The sequence below is a fragment of the Varanus komodoensis genome, unplaced genomic scaffold, assembly GCF_004798865.1.
Source record: "Varanus komodoensis strain SLA01 unplaced genomic scaffold, ASM479886v1 scaffold67, whole genome shotgun sequence".
In the NCBI taxonomy this organism is placed as follows: Eukaryota; Metazoa; Chordata; class Lepidosauria; order Squamata; family Varanidae; genus Varanus; species Varanus komodoensis.
In genome coordinates this window covers 3343564-3365570 of record NW_025336308.1, presented here as the reverse complement: position 1 = coordinate 3365570, position 22007 = coordinate 3343564, and the positions used below count along the sequence as shown (strand labels likewise).

Here is a 22007-nt window from a genome sequence, read left to right as displayed (position 1 = left end):
TCGCTTGCCCGGCAGGTGCTTAAAGAAAAGGCTTCATGCCCAGTGTAGAGAGGTGTATTAGACGCAAATGTTTAAACTAAAAACTACAAAAACAAGTGGGCATGAATTTTTTTAAAACAGGGACAACTAACACTCTTAGGTGCTCCATAAAAGTCATAGTTATTTTGTATCGTCCAATATACCCCAGTCTCCAGTTTGTGTGTGTTTGTGTTTCTGTGTATTTGCCATTATATAATGAAGTTTCAAGAGCTTCATTGGAATTCAGAGTGTCCTGCAGTGGCTTCCCTAGTATTGTGCGTCACCTGCAGCATCTCAGGCCCCATTAGACACTGCTCTAAATAGTCCGTGAGCTTTTTGGAATAGCCTTTCAGCAACTGTTATAGTAGGAAATGCTTCTTCCTGAGAAAGGGCCTGCTTCATGCTTCAGATTCTGGTCTTTATCAAACCATAACAGTCAAAGTGCTGGTTTGAGTCCATGAAGCCCTGCATGGCTTGAGACAGCAATGCTGGACAAAAGACCTGTCCCAGCCACAGTCTCCTTGGGCACCATGATCACGATCTGGGACCTGCCTCTGATTGCCGCCTCCGAAGGAGGTTCAGTTGGTGTCAGTGAGATGAAGGACCTCATACGCAGCATCCAGCTTACAATCTGCTTGTGTTTTCAGTTTGAGAATGGGGCAGTATATAAATATTGATAAAATATTGATATAAATACTGATATTTTTATAAATATAAATAAATAGGTAAATTGTATTACTCCTGCTACTGAACAGCTGAACAAACAAATTTTGCCCTTCAAAAGAAATAGGTTTCCTTGTGTCTGTGCTTTTTAAAAAACACGGTAAGCCCCTTGGGATAGGGATCTTGATCATGCAGGGATCCAGGTTACCTTATACATGGATGCTGCTGTATGGAATCACATCAAATAAGTTGCGAGAGACCACGCCTATGCTCTGCATGTGGCCAGTTTGGAATGTGGCCTCAAATAGACACCAGCTCTAAAAAAGCACCCCATGCCTTTATTTTTTTTTGTCTCAGTAGGTCACACGTTTGTGATCTGAATTACTTGAAATAAAAAACTAAAGCACACTTAATGTGATTTAAAAGTATATCATGTAGAAATTTTATTCACGTATTTCTAAAAATGTGACAAAAGAGCATGCTTCCCTTATTGCTTAAATGCAAGCAATAATGGTACTGAAAATTGTAGACTTACTAATTCAGTCTTCCCCAACCTATTATCCCCTAGATAGGTTGGGCTACAGGGCTCAGCATCCTTCAGTTGGCCTGGAAAGCACCAGGTTGGGAAATGCTGTTCCAATTAATTTTAGCAGTCCAAAGAATTGTGCAGAATACAGTGATAACTGCTTATCTGTTTCGTTAGAGTTCGGCTCTCTTCCATTCTGGTTGCTGGGGCACCTTCAGGTTTGCTGTCACTACCAATGGGTTCCATTTCATACTGAGATGTACATGTATTTCAGTGACCTATATGAATTCCCTTGCACACTTGCTGGCTTAGGACCACGATACCTGACAGAACACCTCTCCTGACCTCTATCTACCTGGACACTGTGATCACGTTTTGTGGCCTTTCTCCGATTGCCATCTCCGAGGGAGACTCGGGCGGTGGCAACAAGGACAAGAGCCTTTTCAGTGGTGTGACCCCCTTTAAGGATGGAGCTCTCCACTGAGGCCTGCCTGGTACCAGCTTTACTATCTTTGCAGCACCAGGTAAAGACCATCCTCTACTGCAGGGCATTTGATTAGTTACTGGGGCCTGCTGGGTATTAGGCAGGGTTTAGCTGGACCTCTTTAACATAGATATTTTCATTTTTTGTTTTTATTTGGCTTTAAATTTTGTATTATGCTGTCTTAGTGTGTTATAATTGATATATTTTATATTGTTTTTAAATATGGTGCTGTGAACCGCCCAGAGAGCTTTGACTGTTAGGCGGTATAGACATTAAATATAAATAAATGAATCATCACCTGCACAGTATTAATTACAGCTTTGAAACTGCCAAGCTTGTATTTGCAGTTGATACCCATCCATTGCCATGGATGCATTTGTGAAGCAGAACGTTTTCTGCAGCATATCCGTGGCTGTGCGAAGGCTGAGGGAAGGGAGCTGCACCGCGTGCAGTAGAAGCGATCTCTGTGCAGCTGCTTCTGCCACACCTGTAGCAACTCCTTTGGGAAACAAAGCACACCAAGAGCATGTGCAGAGACCAGGGTGTGCAAGGACCGTATGTCCCATGTCACTGTAAAAGGGGGCTCCTCACGGCTTGCCAGACAGCTCTTCGGTGGCCTGTGGAGAGCCTGCTTGTGGCGGGAGGCATGAGCGCGCTCTTGATGCACCTTGTTTCCCAGCAGAATCACTGTAATGCCAGCAGCGTGGCCCCTGGGGGGGGGGGGGCAGTGGAGTCCCCCAGTCCTCTGGAGTGGCTCACCTGCGGTATAGATGCAAGCACAGAGTTTGGGAGACAGGTGTGTTAAGGAGTATCTCCCATATTGCGTCATCCTGTGTGACTTCTGTGTCTCTGCTTCATTTCATAGTGAATTCATTTCATAGGTGAAGGCCACCCAGTGTCCACTCCAGGCTTCTCATAAGAAACTGGTTTGTCTGGTACTGCCAACCATCCCGCCTGTGTCATCTTTAATGGAGGCCATCTGTGCGGCATAAGCCACCCCTAGCTTCAGGCATGCCTCTCAGGTTTTGCAGAACGTCTTCCTTCATGTCTGTTGTTCATTTTATCATTGATTAAAATACACCATGTCAAAACCTAGATCTGTCCCCTTTCTCTTTTATTGTAGAGTTGTTTTTCTGAGATTTTATCCACTTTTATTCTGTGGGATCATATTCTTTAAGTGCCTTCCCTAATAATAAATAAAGGAAATGGACCCCAGGATACAAACTTTCCATCTGGAATTAATTACAGAGAATATTTAATTCTCTGTATTAGCTTAATCTTATCAGTTTAATCTTTCAAGATGCAGACTTTCTATGAATCCTGAAATGTTCTGGCAAGACTTGGAATGTGGATAGTGGTTACTCATGAGCTGGAATTACCATTTGCACCTTAAGGGACTCCTTTGTCCTTCTTTTTTCATAGTCCCTCTTGTGGGGCTGTGGGGTCCTCCTCATTTCAAAGTGGCTACATAGGACTGATGTCAGATTATACCTTATTGACTATAATCTGCTGGACTAACTAATGTTTAGGAAGGCCACCAGTTTCCGCCCTCACCCAACCGTGATGTCTCCCGTTGCCCCTAGATTACTTTCCTTTATCAAAGCTGGAGGAAACCACTCACTTCCAGGGTGCAGGGGTGGGGGCAAAACAGACAAAAGATGCTGTTGTTACATTTCATTCATTTTAAGTGTTTTTCCCCCTTTTGAAATAGATGATAGAATGCCCCAGAAACAGAGACACAAAGTTTTGCTAATGCCACCAGGAGCCTGTTAGGATCACATCTGTGTTTTTATAAGGCAGGCTATGACAAGACACTAAGAAGCACTAATATGTCTATCAGTTGTGTGTGTGTGAATATTGATTGCTGCTCAATCCATCAGAGTGTAGGGTCTTGCCTCTACCTGCCACCACTGCCTACCTCATGCACAGCTCTGTGGGACCAGTGCAACCGCTTCTTGTTTTGCATAGACTTTTCAGTTCTGGCTTCTTTCTCAAAAAACTCAAGCACCCTCCCTGGTCCTTGTTTCAGTGATGCAGATGACCAGCAGTCAAGAAAATTGTCTTCATATTCTTGTTTCATTGTATTTGGATGACTAATGGAGGAGGGAATGTAGAGCTAAGACATGGGCTGAAAACTGATGTGGTAGAAAACATTTTGCCAAACAAGTCCAGTTGGACCAGGTTAGAAGGCAAGCCACATGCAAGGGAGGAGGAAAAGCATTTGAAGAATGATCTAATCTGTGGGAAGACTGTGGGCCATACTCTTTTGACCACAGGTAGCAGGGGGCCAGTCGGGAAGGTGTTTCTAAACATAAAAGGCTGCTTAAGACACCGGCAATTAACATTTAAATGTTTGGACTGCTGACTTGATCAGATATTTTGATTGATTTTACTCTGGCTTTTAATTGGTGAAATTGGTGTATTACAAAAGCTATGTCTCTTTTGAGGAACGGAAGGGCTTTCAAATATAGGAACTTAAAATTTACAGATGGTCCAAAGTCCGCTTTCCTATGAAAGTCTGTTTTTCCATCAGTTTTATAATTCAGGTGACTGATTCTTCAGGTCACTGCCCTAGTAATTAACCCAAAATGTTTTGAAAAATCCAGATCAGACAACTGAAACCTGTGTTAGGGCTGGATATTCATCCCGTGTGCTCTTGCTTTAAGTAATGTTCACACTTCTGTTCAATCTCTTTAATGCACTTTCAGGCTTTGCTCAGCCAGTGTAAGGCAGGTCCAATCTATTTCAGCAGCATCTCATGCAAGGGTATTTATGCCTCTGAATTATCCTGGTAGTTTGCCACAGTTCTAGTCTGAAAGCATCCTACTTGTCCAAATGAGGCCTTGGTTTATTGCCTAGTAAAAACATATGTGCAGACATGCGTGGTTAAAAATGTGCTGTTCTGGAAGTGCCGTGCTCCCCAAGGGGCCTGCCGGATCGTGCCTTTTTTTGCCTGGCGCTGCCGTGCTTATCTTCCCAGCTGTAAATGTGGTTGGTGTGGAAGATGGCGAAAATGCTGGAGGCTCTAGTGGGTCGCGGTAACTTTCGGAAGCTGTTGCAACCCTTGAAACAATTAATTGCATGAGTCCCTGCATTGTTGTGGTGATGAGTACTGAAAAGTCCAGCCCCTTAGTTTGTGGGGGTGTTTTCTGCAGGAAAGGGTGGGTGCAGGGGGCATGCCCATTCCATATTTCCAAGAGTGAAGACGTTAACCCCATCCCAAATGTTGTGTTGGAAGGAAGGGGCTTGCCGGAGGCTGCGGTGCTCTGTATTGATTTGCTGTGTTCTTTGTGCTCCAGGTGCTGCTGCTTCTATAAGAGGAAACGGAAGAAGTCTTCCCAGCGCCAGAAATGACAGGTGTCTCCTTGAGGTCTTTGGGGGACTTTGTTTACCTGCTGTTCCTGCCACGTCTTATTGAATGGGGCTTCTCTTGGGGAGAGGACAAGAAACAAGGGACTCATTAAACCAAAAAGAGAGGAGGGAAGATCCCCAAATAAACATTCAGGTGGATTCCCTAAATGGTCTCCCTTGCTCACTCCATGCCTGAGGCTCCTTTTGGAATCAGGACTGGATCCTCTCAGGCATGGGGTTGCCCTCCTTGGAAGGCTGGCTGGCTGGCTACCTTCCACCCTCTCTGTGCAGCCGTTTGGCAAAGGGGAGTTCCTGGTGAACGTTCTTTGTTCCAGCAAGCCCCGTCCCTCTTTTGTTCTCCGTACGCTTCTTTCCTCCCCACTACCAGCAGAGAGGGACTGTATGGACTGTGGGGGATGAGGTGGCGGTGGAGAGAGGGTGCGAGCGGGAGAGTGCAGTCCCGCTCTCTCCCAGTGGCTGAGTTTCAGCTGCACGGACAGCTCAACCCGATCCTTCTCAATCGCACTCCTGATGAATTCCACGGTAGGAAGCCAACAGCGAGAGAATTGCAATCTACTCTTCCAGTTGCCTTGATTTACTGGTTTCTGTGACGTCTCCCCTCTCAGAATGGTTACACAGAAGTGTCGGTTGTTCTAGAGGAACTTACGTTGTTGCACTTTTATTTTTTTTAGCATTATGTATGCATCTGCTGTGTGTGTGTGTGTTCCTTGTGAGTACGAATGGTGCCAGCTCCTGTCTGAGAGCAAGGCCTCTTGACCTAGCCTCCCCACCCCATTTGGAACCTCCTGGGCTTCTTAGATCCACAGTTGGTTGTGCACTGAAGCTTACTTGAATTTTCAGCTGCCCTTTCTAGCTGTCAGTGAATACCCCTCTTGTGACTTTTCTCCATGGTGCCTGACCTAACCTGCTTGGAATTAGAAGTCTTTCTGCTGGCAGGAGGGAAAGAGATCAGCTGGCTGAACTCTGGGTAGGTCACGGATGCAATTACAGGTGACTGTAAATGAACAGTGAAAGAATTAGGCACTTTGTCCATTTAAAGGGAGCAGTGTGACTTGGGGAGGGGGGCGGAGGGGGAGCTCGCTGCCACTGCCCTGGACTTCATCTCGAATCAGACGTTGCAAAGGCTCTTTCAGGACATGAGCAAAGAGCATCTGGTTTCCAGCAGTGCAGCCTATGCATTGCCTGATGTTCTTTCACTTGTGCGGTCAGGGCATTTCAGCAACATGCTGCAAGGGGTGGACCATTGCTTTGTTTTTCAGAAGGGAATTGACCACTCTGTGTTCCCTCCGTCTTGTGCTCCAGAGCAGATGCTGCAAGTTTCCACAGTACATCTTTGGATATCACTTGAGAAATTCAAGGAGTTTGTTCCAAGAGACCCAGATCTCCACATGTTCAAAATAAACTGAAAGTGCTTCCCTTTCACAGCTTCTGGGTGTGCCTTCTGAGATTTTGTATTCCACTTTCACTAAAGGGCAGCACAGCCCTTGACTTGGATCAGCAGTGAGTCTGGAGCTTTGGGAAGGGAGGCGATTCCATGACTGGCCGTCTGACTTGTCGGGGGACGGGGAGAGTTCCTTGCCTGCAGAAAGACGACTCTGCCTGGGGAGAAGAAACAAGACTGAGTTGGTTCCTGCCTATCTCAAGCATTCTTTTCAGAGGCTGTAGGGCTGTTCTCGATCTAAAAATCTCACTTGCATGTAAAGGAAGCCACCGCCATGGCTTAACTCTGGGCTGCCTTTCTGTCCCCAGTCACTGAGCCAAAACGTAGGTTGGCTTTTTGCCCACGAGCCATCCTTTCCGTGAGTTTCCTGTTGCTCTTTCCCTTCATTTGGATGCATCTTAGAAGCATCATGTCTGCATTTTCCGTCTTTGATTTTTCTCCTTTTATGCTTCCTAATAACTGGCTCTTTGTTTAAACGTTTCTCGTACCACGTGCTACGTGACCCTTGCTTCCCAGGGGTGACTAGGCCTCGGTTCAGGGAAGAGGCGATGTGGGCATCTGTGAAGCAGGAGTCTGGCTCGTATCGTCTCCTGCGCTGCCGAGTGCAGCTGCACTTGCATTTTCCTTCTCCCAATCCCTTTAAGTACTTGGCAGTCCAATTTATGGGTGCAGCTCTTGCACTCTACAAAACGGCCCAGTTCTCTCGCACTGAGGAGCAATTTGGAGCTTGCCAAAGAAAAGGCTACAGCCTGAACGAGGCTGTCTTGGAAAGACAAGGGAGCTCCTCTCCCACCTTCAGATCCCTCCACGATCACCTTTATATAAAATTTTTTGAAAACGGTTTAGCTCTTTCCACATTTTCATTGCTCAAAAGATCTAGCTTCTTAGGAATGAAAAAGTAAATGTTTATATAAATTCTCCGTAGTATTTAGAGCCTAAATATTTGGTCAAAATGTAAAATATGAGTTAATATTTATTAGCCTGAATTGAGAACCTGTTTTCCTATATAAATGTTTATTTTTTCATTCATAAAAAGTAACTGAACACTAACTTGAATCCTCCTTCCTCCCTTTCTGAATCGTGTTGATCCTTTTGAGGAAACAATAAGCTATCTATTGGCTGCTTCTTCCCTTCTTCCCTTTTCTAAAGTTACTTGATTAAAGAGAAGACTATAGCCAATTTTCTACTCTGCAGGCTTCCTATTTCAAATCTGTGCCAATCTTAAGCAGGACAAAGCTGGCATTTTCATTGAATTTTTTTGAAACTGTTGGAAAATGGGACACAAGGTATAAGGAAGAATGGCCAAGATTAAGCAATTTGCTCCCCCACTTCCTCAGATATTAAGGGCCAAATTATTTGAGAGGATTGTCTTTTTTCAGGACTCCTGTTTGAGACCTCCACTAGCTGATTTCTAATATTCTTTGGTTTTGTGGGAACTTGCCACGCTCCTACTAAAAGATAAATATCTCTTAAGTAATGATCTGAAGCAGACTTCCCCAAATGGTGTCCTTCAGGTATCTGGGATTACAACTTCTGGCATTCCTGACCAATGGCCATATTGGCTGGGGTTGATAGGAGCTGAAGTCCAAAACCTCTGAAGGATACCATGTTGGGGAGGGCAGATTTAGAAGGTGGAGCTTCCAAGTACTTGTTCAAGATCTCCCCGCTCTTCTGCCCCACTGAAAGGCAGGCGTCTCTGCCTGGAGCAGGAGTTCCATGTGTTGACGTCTCCACATTCTTGAATGTTAAATGATCCATTTCATGAGCATGAGCATGACTTTGCTAGTAACCTTGCCTGCATTTTTGAGGTGCGAGAATCAAGTTGCTAATTTTTATTGTCTCCCAAAGTAGCTATTGCAGCCATATCAGGGAAATGTGCTTGCATCATTTTGAGAATCACTGCTGTCAGAATTGGAATATTCCTAACCCCGTGATTGTTTTAAAATCTTGCTCCCTTTCAATGTCCAGCCTTAGTCCTACTTCAAAACATAGACCATGAACTAGCTTGCAAAAGTATTGTTTGCCCCCAGAGACACTTGCTCTTCAAAGGGTCCTTCCCAGTGTCCCTGCAATCCAAACATGGCCTGAGCCTTTCCCCTTTCGTGGTTTACAGTAACTTCCAGTGGAGGACAAATGTACATTGCGCCTTGATGAATGGAATTCTTAACTGTGGTCTACAAGTCTCTTGAGCTTTTTGTGAGTGGTGTTTCATTGTGAAAGGCAAACAGATGCCATAGTGAGGATTCCCCTTATTTGTATGGAGTCCTGAGACTGTGTTGGATTGATGGAAGTGAACTGCCAAATGTACACATCCCTATAGATAGGAAGCCATAGTCCCTGTTTTCTCAAAATGCTACTGAATTTTCAAGAGGGAACAAATGACGCCTTTTCTGCGTTGCGAATCAGGCCTTTGGGAGCACCACCACTTCGCTTGTACAGCCATCTTTCCATTATCGGTTTTGGGCTGCAGTAACAGAGACCCAAGAGATCCCCCCCTTTTCTCTGTTTTGGTAGGCCCTGATGTTGGAACCACCTCTAGCAGTTGAAGGGTCTTTAAGATTGCTGGTGCAATTTGCTATGGCAGTTCTCCACGCTGTGTTTTGTGTTACGCATATCCCAGGAAGAGGATGGAATGGAAATGATTTCTCAAACTTCCTTTAGTATTTTTTACTGTAGATACAGCGCTGGTGCTGGTGGTGGGATTTAAGTTGTATTTGAATTATAGGAACCACTGTCCACTGTATGAATGCCTGAAGGGGGTAGTTGGGGGAATCTTCACTTCAGTATTTATATGCAGCAGGCCTTGGTTTTGAGGGCAAACAATAGACGCTTTTACCAAACTTCTTATTGTGAAGAAACCTCAGTCTCTGGCCAGGATGCCCCTCCTCCGCTTAACGGTGCTGTGACAACCTGCACTCGAGCATCTCACAGCAATGTCATTCCACAACGCTGTTGCACCTGTGGGGGTTGTGGTGTCTGGAAGGGACTGGGACGCACTCCCACTACCTGGTCCCTAGTGCCTGCTTCTCAATTTATCATGCCCTCCCAAAGAAGCGGCAGGCACATGCCAGTCAATTGCAAGCAGGAAAAAGGCTTTTAGATGGCCTATCTCATCCTTTTAAGACTGTCTCAGGAAAATGATCACTTTTTCTAAATAACTACTTTTCCAAACTGCGTAACTGCTGCATGGTATAGGGGCAATCCTGCAGAGCTTGGAACAAGTTCTCTTTTTGAGATGGAAAAGCAGCTTGGGAGTGACAGTATGTCTCTGCAGCAACCAAGCAGAGAGGAGAATTACCAGTTTGGGCCATGTGGACCATACCAAATATTGCAGCTTCCCCAAATGGGAATTGCAGTTAAGTGGCTTGTTCCCATTGGAAACCTCGTGGTGTATAATTTATGATGTGTGTTTCTTTAACGTAGGCCTTTGTGCTTTTAAAAATGGGATGATTGGGACAATGAGTGCAACTCTTGTTACTGTAAAGAAAAATCAGCTGTGAAAATCTTTTTTTAAAGTATTGTGTGCACATGTCTGATCCTTGTTGAGATGCCTTTTGATTTTTACTCATTTTATTTTGAACATGTAATGCAATGTTTTGCTCGTATAGGCCTGGCGCTGCTCTTGGGCGCAGCAGTGAACATGATATGTTGCATTTTTAACATGAATGTCCATTTCAAATGCATTTAAAATGGTTCAACCAGGATAAGGGCTTACATGCATCCCACGTGGGGGCTTCCTCCACTGGCCCTGGCTGGGTTTCCCTTGGCCAGGAATCGGGTCCTGCTACTGATCTTTCTGATGTGCCCTGTTTTAATGGGACATTGCAAGAAATGTCGTGTACCTTCGATTCTTCCTTTTCCCAATTTGCACCCTTTTAATGTAAAATAAAACATTCACTTGCTCTGTTCATAGCTGTCCTTTTTATTTTGCCTTAGTGTTAATCCTGCGCTCACCATCTTGAAAATGGACCGGGATAAACTGAGAGCACTACCCGCGTGGTGAGGTTGTGCACTCCTGATCGGTGGTTACAAAACATGTAAATGACACTCGTCTGCAAAGAACGTAGACAAGAAGCACAGACCCAGCCCGTGCGCATTCCACGCTTTTATCCTCGCACTTTGTTGCAGGAGGATAAGAGGATTGTTAACGTTTGCCAGCGATCAGCGTGTTTCTGAGTTGCTGCTGTTCTGTTTGGTCAGACGCTCGGTGATCTCTCCGTCGCGTGTCTCCTGAGCTCGCCTCATCAGGGTCACAGCCTGCATCTCACTTGTTCTGCATGACTTTCCCACCTCCATTACGTGGCCCTTCCTCCCACTCAGCCTGCATGTCCCCTAAAACCAGAGCCCCACCCTCAGCCGGATGCAGTGTGCATAACTGTGTCATCTCCCAAAATGTGTGCGGCCCACACAAGCCCCTCGCCGCTAGGGCAGGACTGAAGACAGTGCTCTGCTGATTGAGGGCTGGGCCTGGCCATTCTCCAGCTAGAAGAAATCTCACAGGAACAAACCATCCTTTCTTCATGTACACCAACAGATTAAATTCCTGGAACACAAATTGTATTTGAACATAGACAAGCCAAGCTCATCTGCACAATCTCAACTTGTGTTGGGGTGAATGGGACCTTTGGCTCTTGCATGGCTAGCTGGGAATTCTGGGAATCTTTATTCTGCCTAAACATGCCTAGAAAGTGCAGAGTCTGAAGAATAGCCGCATTGGTGTGATCGCCAAGGAGCCTTCCATTACCAGAACGACTAGCACATTCATCATGGCATAACTTCTTATGGGCGAAAAGCTCACTTTTCAGCGCATGAGATACTACATTCAATTTTCAGACCATGATTTGCAAAAGGTGTTTTCTCTTGTCTGAAATGCCATGGCCCTGGTAAGTAGTAGTGTCTGTTTGCATGTGAATGGCGAGACAGAAAGTCAGATTTGGTAGTTGCTGTCTTTTGAGTCCAGTTTAACTGATTCAGATAACTGCTTTTCAAAGAAAAGCTCACAAAACCAGTGATAGATCGTGGTTGCATTAGCCTATAATTCTATTGGTGTTTGAGGAGTCACACTCTGGTTCGTTCTAGCAGCAGTAAACCTACAGGTCTACTCAGTTGTAAGCTGCGCTAGGTTGGTGGGACTTACTCCAATTGAGGGTAAGTATGCACAGGATTGTAGTTGCATAAAACCAGCCCTCTGTAAAATAAAACAGCAAAAAAATGCACACTGGACCATGGATCTGCGCAGAGAAAGTGCACCTCTTTCCACTGCCCCGAACGTTTGTGTGTCAGGATCCCATATTTCTCAAGCATTCAGTCCAGCCTATGAAGAAAGAAGTGCCGCGTGGTTATACTGCCCCCTACAGGCGAAAGAACGCCGTGCGTGTCGCGCGCTGCTCTCTGGGTATCGTAGTCTTGCCGCAAGTGCCGCCCTCCTGCCTCTCCTTTGTTGCCACTTGGCCCAATCGGCGCGCCGTCGTCAACCCCGTGCCTGCTTCCCATTGGCTGAGCAGGCCGCTCAATACGAGACTGAAAACGTGGCATTCCTTTGTCGCAAGCTGCTCGCTTGCCGTTTTCGCGCTTGAGTCGCCCTCCCCTCTGGAGATGGAACGTGCCAATCCCACTCGCTGAGGAATTCGCTCCGCCCGGCTCGGGGCTGTACCATTGCTGGCAGGAAAGGGGAGGGAGGGGAAAAACGGAGCGGAAGGGGGCGGATGCTGGCGGCGCGGCGGGCACTGTGGCCGGGCTGGCGTTGTTGGAGCTGCGAGCGTAAGAAGATGAGGCTGCTGGCGGCTGCGGCCCTCCTGGGGCTCGGCGGGTCTCTCCTGCTGCTCCTCTTCCCGGCGACTCACGCAGAGGAGCGCAAAAAGGGGCCCAAGGTCACAGCCAAGGTGAGGCCTTGGGGCCCCTCCCCAGTTTCCCCGGGCGCCCCCGGCCCCGCCGCGCCCCCGGCGTGTGTGGCCTCCGCCGCTGCGCTGCCGTGGCGGCGCTCCTTCCCTCGGTCGCCTCAGGGAGCAGAGGCAGGGCTATCGGTGCGAGCCGGTGGGACTCGGAGGCCGCGCAGGCCGACGTCGCGCGCTCCGCGTTTCGGTGCTGGGGCTCCTGCGGGGAGCGCAGTTGCTTCGCAGCCGGTGCGCAACGCTTCGGGGCGGCTCGCCCGGCTGTGCGCGGTCGCCCGGCGAGAAATGGCCCCGCGCACCCCACGCGCCGCGCCCGCTCGAGAGGAGGGCTCCGGGCAGTTTCAGCAGCGCAAGCGGGTGTATGGCTGGAAGGGGGCCCGTCCGTGGCCTCCTGCTCGCGTTGGGGTGGACCACCATTCGCGTTGCTTCGTCGTCGGCTGCGGTGACTAAGGATGGTGAGAACTGCAGTCCAGGGTCATCTGGAGGGCCGCATGCGCGTGCCGCCAGAGCCCCTTCCTTTGCAACGTGGGCCTCGAGAACCTGCAGCAGAAATAAAGTTTAGGAAAACTCCCCGACTGGTACCTTAAAGAGCCGCGTATTCATTGCAGCATAAGCTTTTGAGGTTAGGTTTTGTTCATCTGAGTGACTGTTCTTAGGAAATAACCCATCGCGCTCTGTGGGATTAGCCTCTGGTACATGTGCTTGCAAGTTGGAGACTTAACTGTTGAGTAACAACTCCAGCAACTATCATAGCAGTAATAATGACAACTCCTCCGCCTTACACAACAAGGCATTTCCGACCAAAAACCAGGGTTGGCGATGTAAGAGGCACCATGAATTTGGGGGCAGCCCTGGTGCCTGTGCCGGATAGAACAGAGCCTGGAAGGCCCTCGAGCGCAGCCGCTGCGCTCCCACGAAGGCCGCCCGTCCGGCGAGAGGCCCCCGCCTCGCCAGCGTCGCAAAGGTGACTTGTGCGAGCTGTGCGTAGTTGTGCAGTATTGGGGGGGGGCAGGCACCCCTTTCCCGGAGGAGGCATCTGGCCATTTCCAGAAAAGCACAGAGCGGCTCTAGGTCGCTCGGTCATTCTCGCGGGGTAGCCGTGGCTACTTGGCCGGGGCAGGCTGAGAGACTCCTAGCATGGGTCCATATGCCGTAAGCCAGCCGGGAGACCTCCCGTGCCGCAAGGCTCGGCATCTTCGCTCCTGGAGATGCTGGGAGCTTCGAGGCACTTGCAGGATGCTCGGTCGGCGAATTGTGGGCTGCCAGGCGCCGCTGGAAACGGGGAGGCGGCCGGGCCGCGCCCACTGGCCTCGCCTGGGAAGCCGCAGCCCCCCGCCGTTCTTTGCAGGAAAGCCTCTGCAGGAATGCATGTCCTGCTGGTAAAGGCAGCCATATTCTGCATCGCTGCTTGCGAAGGGAACCCGGCACCCTGCTCTTTTCCTCTAGCACAGAGGAAGGGTAGGGTAAGGACCACAGGCCTTAGGTGCTTAGGCTGAATTTTTTCTTGCTTTTGCTGCTTCACTTTTTACCAGCCCTCCCGGGAAAGGTCCGTATTAGACACCATTTTCCTTTCCATTGCATGCAGAAGGTTCTATCTCCAGGATTTTTTTCAAAGGGATCAGGTAACAGGTGATGGGAAAAGATGCTTGCTTGGATCATAAAATCTGCACCAAGAACTCTTGTTATTGGGCAGACTAGAAGTAAAATTAATAAGTTCTGTAAATGCTGCTAGTTAAAGTACAGGATATTCTTCCAAGAACAAATTCTTACAAGAATTTTAGATTTGATTGTGCTGTGTTATCTGCTTTATGTTGTGTTTTACGCTTTCAATGGCATAAAAATCCTTTTTAAAAGTTAAAAGGCAGTGTACACATTATCTAAAGAAATACCACGTTTCTGGTGTGGATTATTGTGCTTTTTGTATTATGCATTTTGTTTTATCTTCATTTGTTCTCCCAAGTCAAAAGCGAATGCAAAGTCACCCCTGCCCTACCTGATATAAACAGTACATTCTCTCCCCCCTTCTTTCTTTATTTTTACCTTGTTAGACTGCTAACTGGTAAATCCATTTCCCATTGTAAGAAATATCTGTGACACTATTGCTAGTACAGAAGTCTGTGTAGAATGCAGTGAAATTAGTGGTTTAATTTGATGGCTGTTCCCCTGTTCTCGACTACTCATGTCTCAGGCTTGCTAAAATTGGTGTTAATTTATCCTGCTGAAATTGGTTGTATCCAGGCTGTTGGTGGCTCTGGGAGCAGACTAGGAATTGGCATCCCGTGTGGATAGTTCCTCTCACCAGCCTCTCTCTTGCATTCCAGGTGTATTTTGATCTGCGAATTGGGGATGAAGATGTAGGCCGAGTTGTCATTGGCCTTTTTGGAAAGACAGTTCCGAAAACAGTTGAGAATTTCATCGCTTTGTCCACAGGGGAGGTGAGCTGCAGGTGGCTTAGCACGCTGGGCGGTTTGGGCTGCTTGCAAGGCGAGGGCAGAGAAGTTGGCACCGAGGACGCGTGCAGCAGTGGGGGGCAGAGCAGGGAAGGGGGAGCAGGAATTTTCTGTGGGGGGGGGGAGTCCAGAAGGGGACACCTCTTCTGAGAGGGGCAAAGCAGTGATGTGAGGCAGAAAATTTTCCAGTACTTTATTTTTCTGTAGAAAATGCTCCATTTCATAAGTTTATTAGTAACAGCAAATGTCTGTTAATTGCAAATGCAACAGAAGGGCAAATGTGGCAGCTTCAAAATTTTGATGAATCTTTTCTGCATTCCAGGAACAAATCTATGTAAGGATAGAATATGAAAATCACATGAAAGGCCCAGAAAAGCATCCTAGCTCTGTTCACTAAATGCAGCTAAAACAAGTGTGCTAAACTAGACTGCTCTCTAGGGCAGGGGTGGGCATCTTTGGTCCTCCAGACCTTTTACCCTACAACTCCCATCATCCTTTAATGCTGGTTATGCTAGCCAGGGGTGATCGTAGTTAAAGACCAAAATGTCCAGAAGGCCCTGAGTTCCTCACTGTAGCACCTTGATATGGACTGAATTTTTTGATGCGAATTACCCTATATGAATGTAAATTACCCTAATTTGCATGGGGACACATGCTCCAAAAATGTGCAATCCAGAATTTCCCAGATGGCCCCGACACCAGTGGATGTCGGGTGCCCGGCCTCCCGGTGTGCCTCATCTCCTGTGGCCAAACTGCCAGCGTTACAGCAAGTGTGTTCCATCTGCTGGTGAGGGATTGCTGCCCTGTCTCTCTCTGCTGCGAGCAAAGAAAAGCCAGAAGTCCCTCCTTTGTTGAACTCTTTTCATCTCAGTGCTGCTTTTACTTTTGGAACCTCACTGGGAGTCAGGAGGGTGCTGGCTTGGGGAGCTGGTTCTAGACCCCACTGGGCCAGGCACTCACTCGATCTTGGCCTGACCCATCTTGCAGGGCTGCTGTTGTGAGGAGCCAGAGGTTCCATTTTATCCTCACAAGAGGGAAAAAGGCAAGCTATAAATGCAATGAAGTAGCGACAACTCTTGCTGGCTTGCGTGGGCTGCAGAAAGAATTGCGATGCGGGATGGCAAGCGGGGCTTTTGAGCAACGGGGACCACAGGCCAGTGGCTGGTCTGCTCCATTCAGGTCGGGTGCTGCCCTGCTTGGGCCTGAGGCACTAGGAGCTTCCTGGCCTGCAGGAGAGGGCTTGTCGGGGCCTCGTCTGCACGGCAGGAGCGGAGTCCAGCAATGCTGGATCTCTACCCGCTTTTCCCACCAAGTTCAACTGTGGAGGGGGAGCAGTTTGTGTATTCAGTAGCAGTGCATAAAGCCCACGTTCTTCCTGCTAGGAAGCAAAGGCTGCTTGCAGTCCTTCTTTCCCTTTTCTCCTTCATTTTGTACTCAGTGCATTGAAGCTGTGGGGCCCTGAATTGGTCTAAGAAGGACTCAGCCCCTAGATGGGTGGAGAACCTCCCCGTGTCCCAAACTCACTCTCTGCTTTCCATTTTCAGAAAGGGTTTGGCTACAAGGGTAGCAAGTTTCACCGTGTGATCAAGGACTTCATGATCCAGGGAGGAGACTTCACCCGGGGAGACGGGACAGGAGGTGAGACGCTAAATGGCAGCTGAATTTTTGTGGTCCGGCAAGGATCCTTTGTGTGGTGTTGATACCCTGCCGAGTTGGTTTTCTTTGCCTGCAGCCCCTTCATGGGGGAGTGGCGGGGTGGGCGGTGCTTGACACCCCCGGTCTATCAACCGCAGCCTTTGTTTGCTTAGAGATGTTCATAGCTACCGCCTTCAGCTCAAAGGCCGAATTCAGATTTGGAGAAGTTCTAACAGTTTGCGTTCCAGCACTGTCCAATGCAAAGAGGATGGTCCAAGACAAAAAAATAAAACCACTAAAAATACCAGGATGTTGTAGCTTAAAGCCGGTAGCGAAGCCTTGAGAGAGCCGTTCCTTCTCTCGGAAAGCCACCTCCTTCCACAAGCACCAGTCTCCTGAAGAAGAATCCAGAAGGTCCAAATTTGCTCCGAACTTCTCTGCAGCACTTTTAGCTGAGTCCATATGAAAACATTCCAGGCATCTTCCCCCATGGTGTGCCAGCTTTCTGTGAACCAACCTTTCCCAGTCTGGCTCCCTCAGTTTAGGAATACTGGGGTCACAGCCCAAAGCAGCTGAGGAAGATTGCTCTGAAATAAGCTCCTAGAGGTGGGATTTGTTCTTAGGTTGGATTAGGTATGCTATTTATTGATATGTTTTAATGCCACCTCTGTGTCTAAGACTCCAAGTAGTCTGCAGCAATTTGAAACATGCATACAGACATACAAAAACTAAGTGAAACGAACTTCAAAAGCTGGGGACTTCTAGGACCTTAGGAAAAGACCTCAGCCAGCCTTCCCCAACCTGTTGGCCCTCAGAGGCATTTGGACTGCAACTCCCAGAGTTCCCACCTAGCAGGACATGGACGGGGAATGCTGGCTGTTGCGGTCCAAGCGTGTCTGGCAGGCACGTGGCTGGGGAAGGCTGCTCTCGGGGGCCGCGAGGGCGGCCTGGGTCTTTGCGCTGCTCCGACGCTGCTTTCCCTCGGGCCAGGCAAGAGCATCTACGGGGACCGCTTCCCCGACGAGAACTTCAAGCTGAAGCACTACGGGCCCGGCTGGGTGAGCATGGCCAACGCGGGCAAGGACACCAACGGCTCCCAGTTCTTCATCACGACCACCAAGACGTCGTGGCTGGACGGCAAGCACGTCGTGTTCGGCAAAGTCCTGGAAGGGATGGTAAGGAGGGTCCTAAAACCAGGGCAATCCATTGCCCCCCCCGCCAGCGCCTCAGCGTGGCCTGGAGGGCAGCATGCTGGACTGGGGACTTGCTGGGCCGGGTGCCTACTCGGCCTACCACACAGGGTTGTTGTCACGAGGATCAGATGGAGGGGAGGGGAGGGGAGCCTGGTGGGCCACCTTGGAGGAGGCAAGCTGGCGTGTGGGTGTCACGTGATGACCATCACTGCAGGTGCTGTGCTGTCCATCTCGGGCCTGGCTGAGTTTTCATGCATTAAGTGTCAGCAGACTCAGTGGCTTCCAGGTGTGTCAGACTACCCATTCCATCAGCCCCAGCCAGCATGAAATGCTGGGAGTTCAAATCCAGTGTAGCACATCTGAGGGGCAGCAGGTTGGGGAAGACTCCATTGTAACTGTTTCTGTGCACTGGTCAAAGGCGCCAGAATAGTTCATGATGCACAGAACTGCTCTGCGCCCCCCCCCCCCGTGCATTAAACTTTGGAGGGTGCCTTCTCAAGGCCTTACTGCCATCAGTCATGATGAGGGTGAGAGGTGGGGCCTTGCTAGAGGTTCTGCCCCACCTCTGACCCCCCCTCCCCAAGATGAGGCCTTCGCTTAGCTGCAGCTTTCTCATTCCAGACCTTTCAGGTCTTTGCCTTGAACTTACATTTTCTTTGTATCGGGCCGCTGCTGTTCGGCATGTTATACATTGGCAACAGAAACATAGGGTCAAAGAAAGCTTGCTTGCTTGCTTGCCTGCCTGCCTGCCTGCCTGCCTTCCTGCTTGCATCCATCCATCCATCCATCCATCCATCCATCCATCCATAGTGCAGGGACCAACATGCCTGGAAGCTCTGGAGATGGGGCTGCATTTGCACACTCCAAGGATTTTCTAAAAACCTCTGCCACCTCCTCCTCCTCCTAGGATGTGGTGAGGAAGATAGAAAGCACTAAGACGGACAGTCGGGATAAACCCCTGAAAGATGTCACAATTGTTGACTGCAACACTATCGAGGTGGAGAAACCGTTCGCCATTGCCAAAGAGTAACTCGCGGCTGCTGGGGGGCCAGGATCGCGCTCTGGCTTGCAAAGGGCTGGGGCCCAACACTCCTGCTGAGGCCTCGTGTTGTCCTGCCTCGCTCCTCGGGCTGAGTGGCAGCGGCTGCAGTCTCCGCTGCCAGCGGAACAACCGATTCTATCTGCCACGGCCGGCACAGCCCTTCCGGAGCATTTGGCAGGTGTTGGGTTCCTCATTCCTTTTTGTAAGAGAGCACATGGACCAATAAAGGAGACCATTGTGTTTTTGTAGTACCGTCTGGCTCATTTTTGTCCTCCAGTCGGGCTGTCCTGACGCAGCTGCCGTAATCTGGGCAGTGAAGGACACCAGTTCATCGCCACCGCGTCACCTGTGGTGGACCGTTCAGGGAGCTGGACAGGCAAGCCCGAGCTCGTGGTGGACACAGTCCTGACGCGCCTGACAGTCACCTCCATCCCCCCAGCCTTTCTGGTTAATATGTGCCTGTTCTTCAGCTTAACTTCTCAGCCAGAAAGAGTCTTGAAGCAGTTTACGTGCAATTGGTAGAAGGCGGCAGTCTCTGCACATGGGGATATGACCCAAAGGGCACAACACGCAAGGAAAGCAGGTGGGGAGGGAAGAGGAGAAGGTCTCTTGGGGACAGCCAACAGAACAGCCCTGCTTCCTCCTCTCACCCTGCTCAAGTGGAGCCTGCGGGCAAAGGGGCCTTCGTGGAAGAGGCACGGAGTCCCCTGGCTGTGCTGCAGCCCACGGCAAAGCTTGCGGGGCCAAAAATGGGCACCTTTGTCACTGGAGGCTTTTCCTGACTGCAACTTAAACTTCAGGGGAGCCATTTCATCCTGTTAGAATGGAAGACAAACTGCACAAAGCCAAGGAAGTGACCGGTAGTTGAGGGCGAAAGGGCTCAGCTGCCCGCAAAACTCTGTCCTGAGCTGCCACACCTGGGAGGGCCCAGCATGCCCCCCCCCCCACTTCTTTGACCCGTCTGTATTCCTTCGACTCTGGCAGTGGCCACCTGTGCCCGTACTTTTAGCACAGCGCCCAGAGGAGGCCGGGCGAATGGGCGCCCTCTGCTTTCCTTCCAGGGAGCAAGAGCTGTCCGAAGACTGCCGCGATAACAGCTGCGATCACCCTGGGGACAGGGACATGCTCCCTCCAGGCACACAGGCCTGGAACTCCTAGCCTCTGGCCCCAGGGGGTTCCGAGGCATGGCAGGTCTTTCCGTGACCAGCCGCCTGCCTAGGAGCTGCCCCCCAGCCCTCAAAACTGGAGCACCTCTGTTCACCCAGCCCGTGTCTTCAGGCTCCTCCCTCTGTCGGCACAGACCTTCCCAGCTCCGCAGCGCAACAAGCTGGCACCAAGCCCTTTATTGCCAATCACGAGTGAAACCGCACACAGTCCGCAGTCGGACGTCCGGTTATGAGCCGCCAGCCGCAGCCTTTGCCAGTGCTGCGGATACCGCCGACAGGTGTCCTCAGGCGGGCTGGCCCTCCGGCCCCATCGCTGCTCAGCCAATGGCCTGGAAGGTGAGGTGCCCGCAAGCAGCTACCGTGCACAGGACGCCCCCTGCAGCATCCCCTCCCTGTGCTTTGCTCCACGTGTGCATTTGTGGTGGGGGATGCGGACAGCCTGCTCCTCCTGCAGGAGGCTGCCTCCTTCCCCTTCACCCCTTTTATTTCGGGGTACAGTGCAGAGCTGCTCCGCAGTGGCGCAGCGATGCTCTAGACAGGTGGCAAAGGAGCAGCGGACAAGGCGGGGTGGGGCAGAGTCTGTCGCGGCCTCCGGGGGGGTCCCAGCAAGAGCTCTGAATCCTGGCAGAAGACGGTCTCAGGTGCGTAGAGGCCCTGCAAGACCCCACTCAGGATCGTGTCAGGAAGCCGGCCTGCTGGGGGGAGAAACGAGATTAGGAGCAGCCTCCTGGGGGCAGACCCCCACAGAGCCCTGCCCCCTGCAGCCCAGGAGGAAGAGCAACCTGCCCGGCCCACTGGGTTGTGCAGCCGCTGTGGAAGCGCAGGACGAGACAGTCCTTGCAGTCACACACGACCTGGCACAAGGCTTCAGTGTCTGTTCTCAACGCTCGCTCGCTCGTGCTGCTGGAGCTCATGCTGCGATAGCAGGATGCAGGTTTTAATCGTGCAAAAAGTTGTTTTATTTCAAAAGGGACTATTTCCTCCCCTACTGCTGCTGCCAGAGGGGCAGCGGGCCACGCTCTCTGACGAACCGTGTTCTCCATGAGTACCTTGAACGAGAAGCGAACTGCTCCACAATAAATCGGAAGGTAGGCAACTTGGGGCCTTCCAGACATCTTGGGCTACAGTTCCCATCATCCTCACTATTAGCTCTGCTGACCAGGGCTGTGGATGAGGAGTTTGAGGGCCATCCATTGCCCACCCCTGCTCTGAGGGTTTCACAAAATACTTTTCAAAAGAACGAAGAAACTGCCTTTAGATTCCCCTTGCCTCCAGCTCACAGAGGCACGGAAATGGATGCGTCTTGCTCCTTTCCACCCTATCCCAAACTCCCGCAGCCCAGAGCACTGATCTACCAGGAAGTTCTGTTCCAGAAAGTCGCTTACCTGTGGAGGGTGGGAGTGTGTACAGATCGCTCCGGAAGCTTATCACGGGCCGGTGAGAGAGCAGACCACCAAGGCTGGAAAGAGAGAAGCAGACCTAGCAAAGGGCCCTCCTCAGAGGGCCCCCCCCCCCATGCAGAGTACACGGCCACAGAAGCACAGCACTGGGACAACGGAGCCACTTGCCTGGGATCCTGCGTGGAAAGGTTGCCCCCGGTCCTGAAAGAAGAAGGCGGGGTGAGCCAGAGGGGCCTTGCCAAGACATGCCGCAGGCAGCGTTCACGGGGGCAGCCGGTCTGCACAGCGTGAGCCTCCCGAGAGCTGCGGCTCTGAACATCTCGGTGCAGCCTCCCCCATCCAGCTCCTTCCGAGCGCAACTCTCAGGATCACCCGCCTGCTGGCCGAGGATGATGGAGGCTGTAGTCCAGCACACCTTGAGGGCATTAGGTTGGACGTGTCTGCTCCAAGAGAACCGAGGCCTTTGGGAGGAGTGCAGGGCATTGTGGGAGAGCCCAGGGAGCTGGCCAGCAGGCATGCCTGGATATTCGTCGGCCCCAGCTGCCCGGGACGGGGACGCCTGCAGTGCAGCTGAAGGGCCGCCCCTGCAAGTGGACACTGCCTCCAGGAGGTGGCCCTGCGTCTCCCCACAGTGCCTGCCTGTCCCTGCCCTCTGGACCAGAAAAGGGCCTGGACAACCCTCCTCTGCCAGAGCGTGTGCAAGCACTTTCTCTCTCTCTCTCTCTC

At 50.3% G+C, this 22007-nt stretch overlaps 3 protein-coding genes across 6 annotated transcripts in view; 2 read left to right on the top strand and 1 right to left on the bottom strand.

The window, feature by feature from the left end:
- The window catches only part of CSNK1G1 (casein kinase 1 gamma 1), a 40819-nt gene extending 30407 nt beyond the window's left edge, over positions 1-10412 (top strand). For all 4 annotated transcript variants that reach the window (XM_044450548.1, XM_044450550.1, XM_044450549.1 and 1 more), the window contains one exon: positions 4991-10412. In XM_044450548.1, coding sequence (XP_044306483.1) covers positions 4991-5045 — 55 coding nt within the window. In that variant the 3' untranslated portion in view covers positions 5046-10412. The remainder of the gene's footprint in view (positions 1-4990) is intronic.
- A 1782-nt stretch (positions 10413-12194) lies between these two features.
- Positions 12195-18963, top strand: PPIB (peptidylprolyl isomerase B). Its single transcript, XM_044450597.1, has 5 exons — positions 12195-12386; positions 14717-14830; positions 16390-16483; positions 17471-17655; positions 18581-18963. Exons 1-5 carry the CDS (start codon positions 12210-12212, stop codon positions 18701-18703), a joined length of 693 nt encoding a protein of 230 aa, XP_044306532.1. The 5' UTR covers positions 12195-12209; the 3' UTR covers positions 18704-18963.
- A 1309-nt stretch (positions 18964-20272) lies between these two features.
- The window catches only part of SNX22 (sorting nexin 22), a 3216-nt gene continuing 1481 nt past the window's right edge, over positions 20273-22007 (bottom strand). The window contains exons 4-6 of the mRNA XM_044450599.1: positions 21450-21482; positions 21267-21340; positions 20273-20576 (exon numbers count right to left, since the gene is read on the bottom strand). Of these exons, the coding sequence (XP_044306534.1) occupies positions 20413-20576; positions 21267-21340; positions 21450-21482 (271 nt within the window). The 3' untranslated portion in view covers positions 20273-20412. The remainder of the gene's footprint in view (positions 20577-21266; positions 21341-21449; positions 21483-22007) is intronic.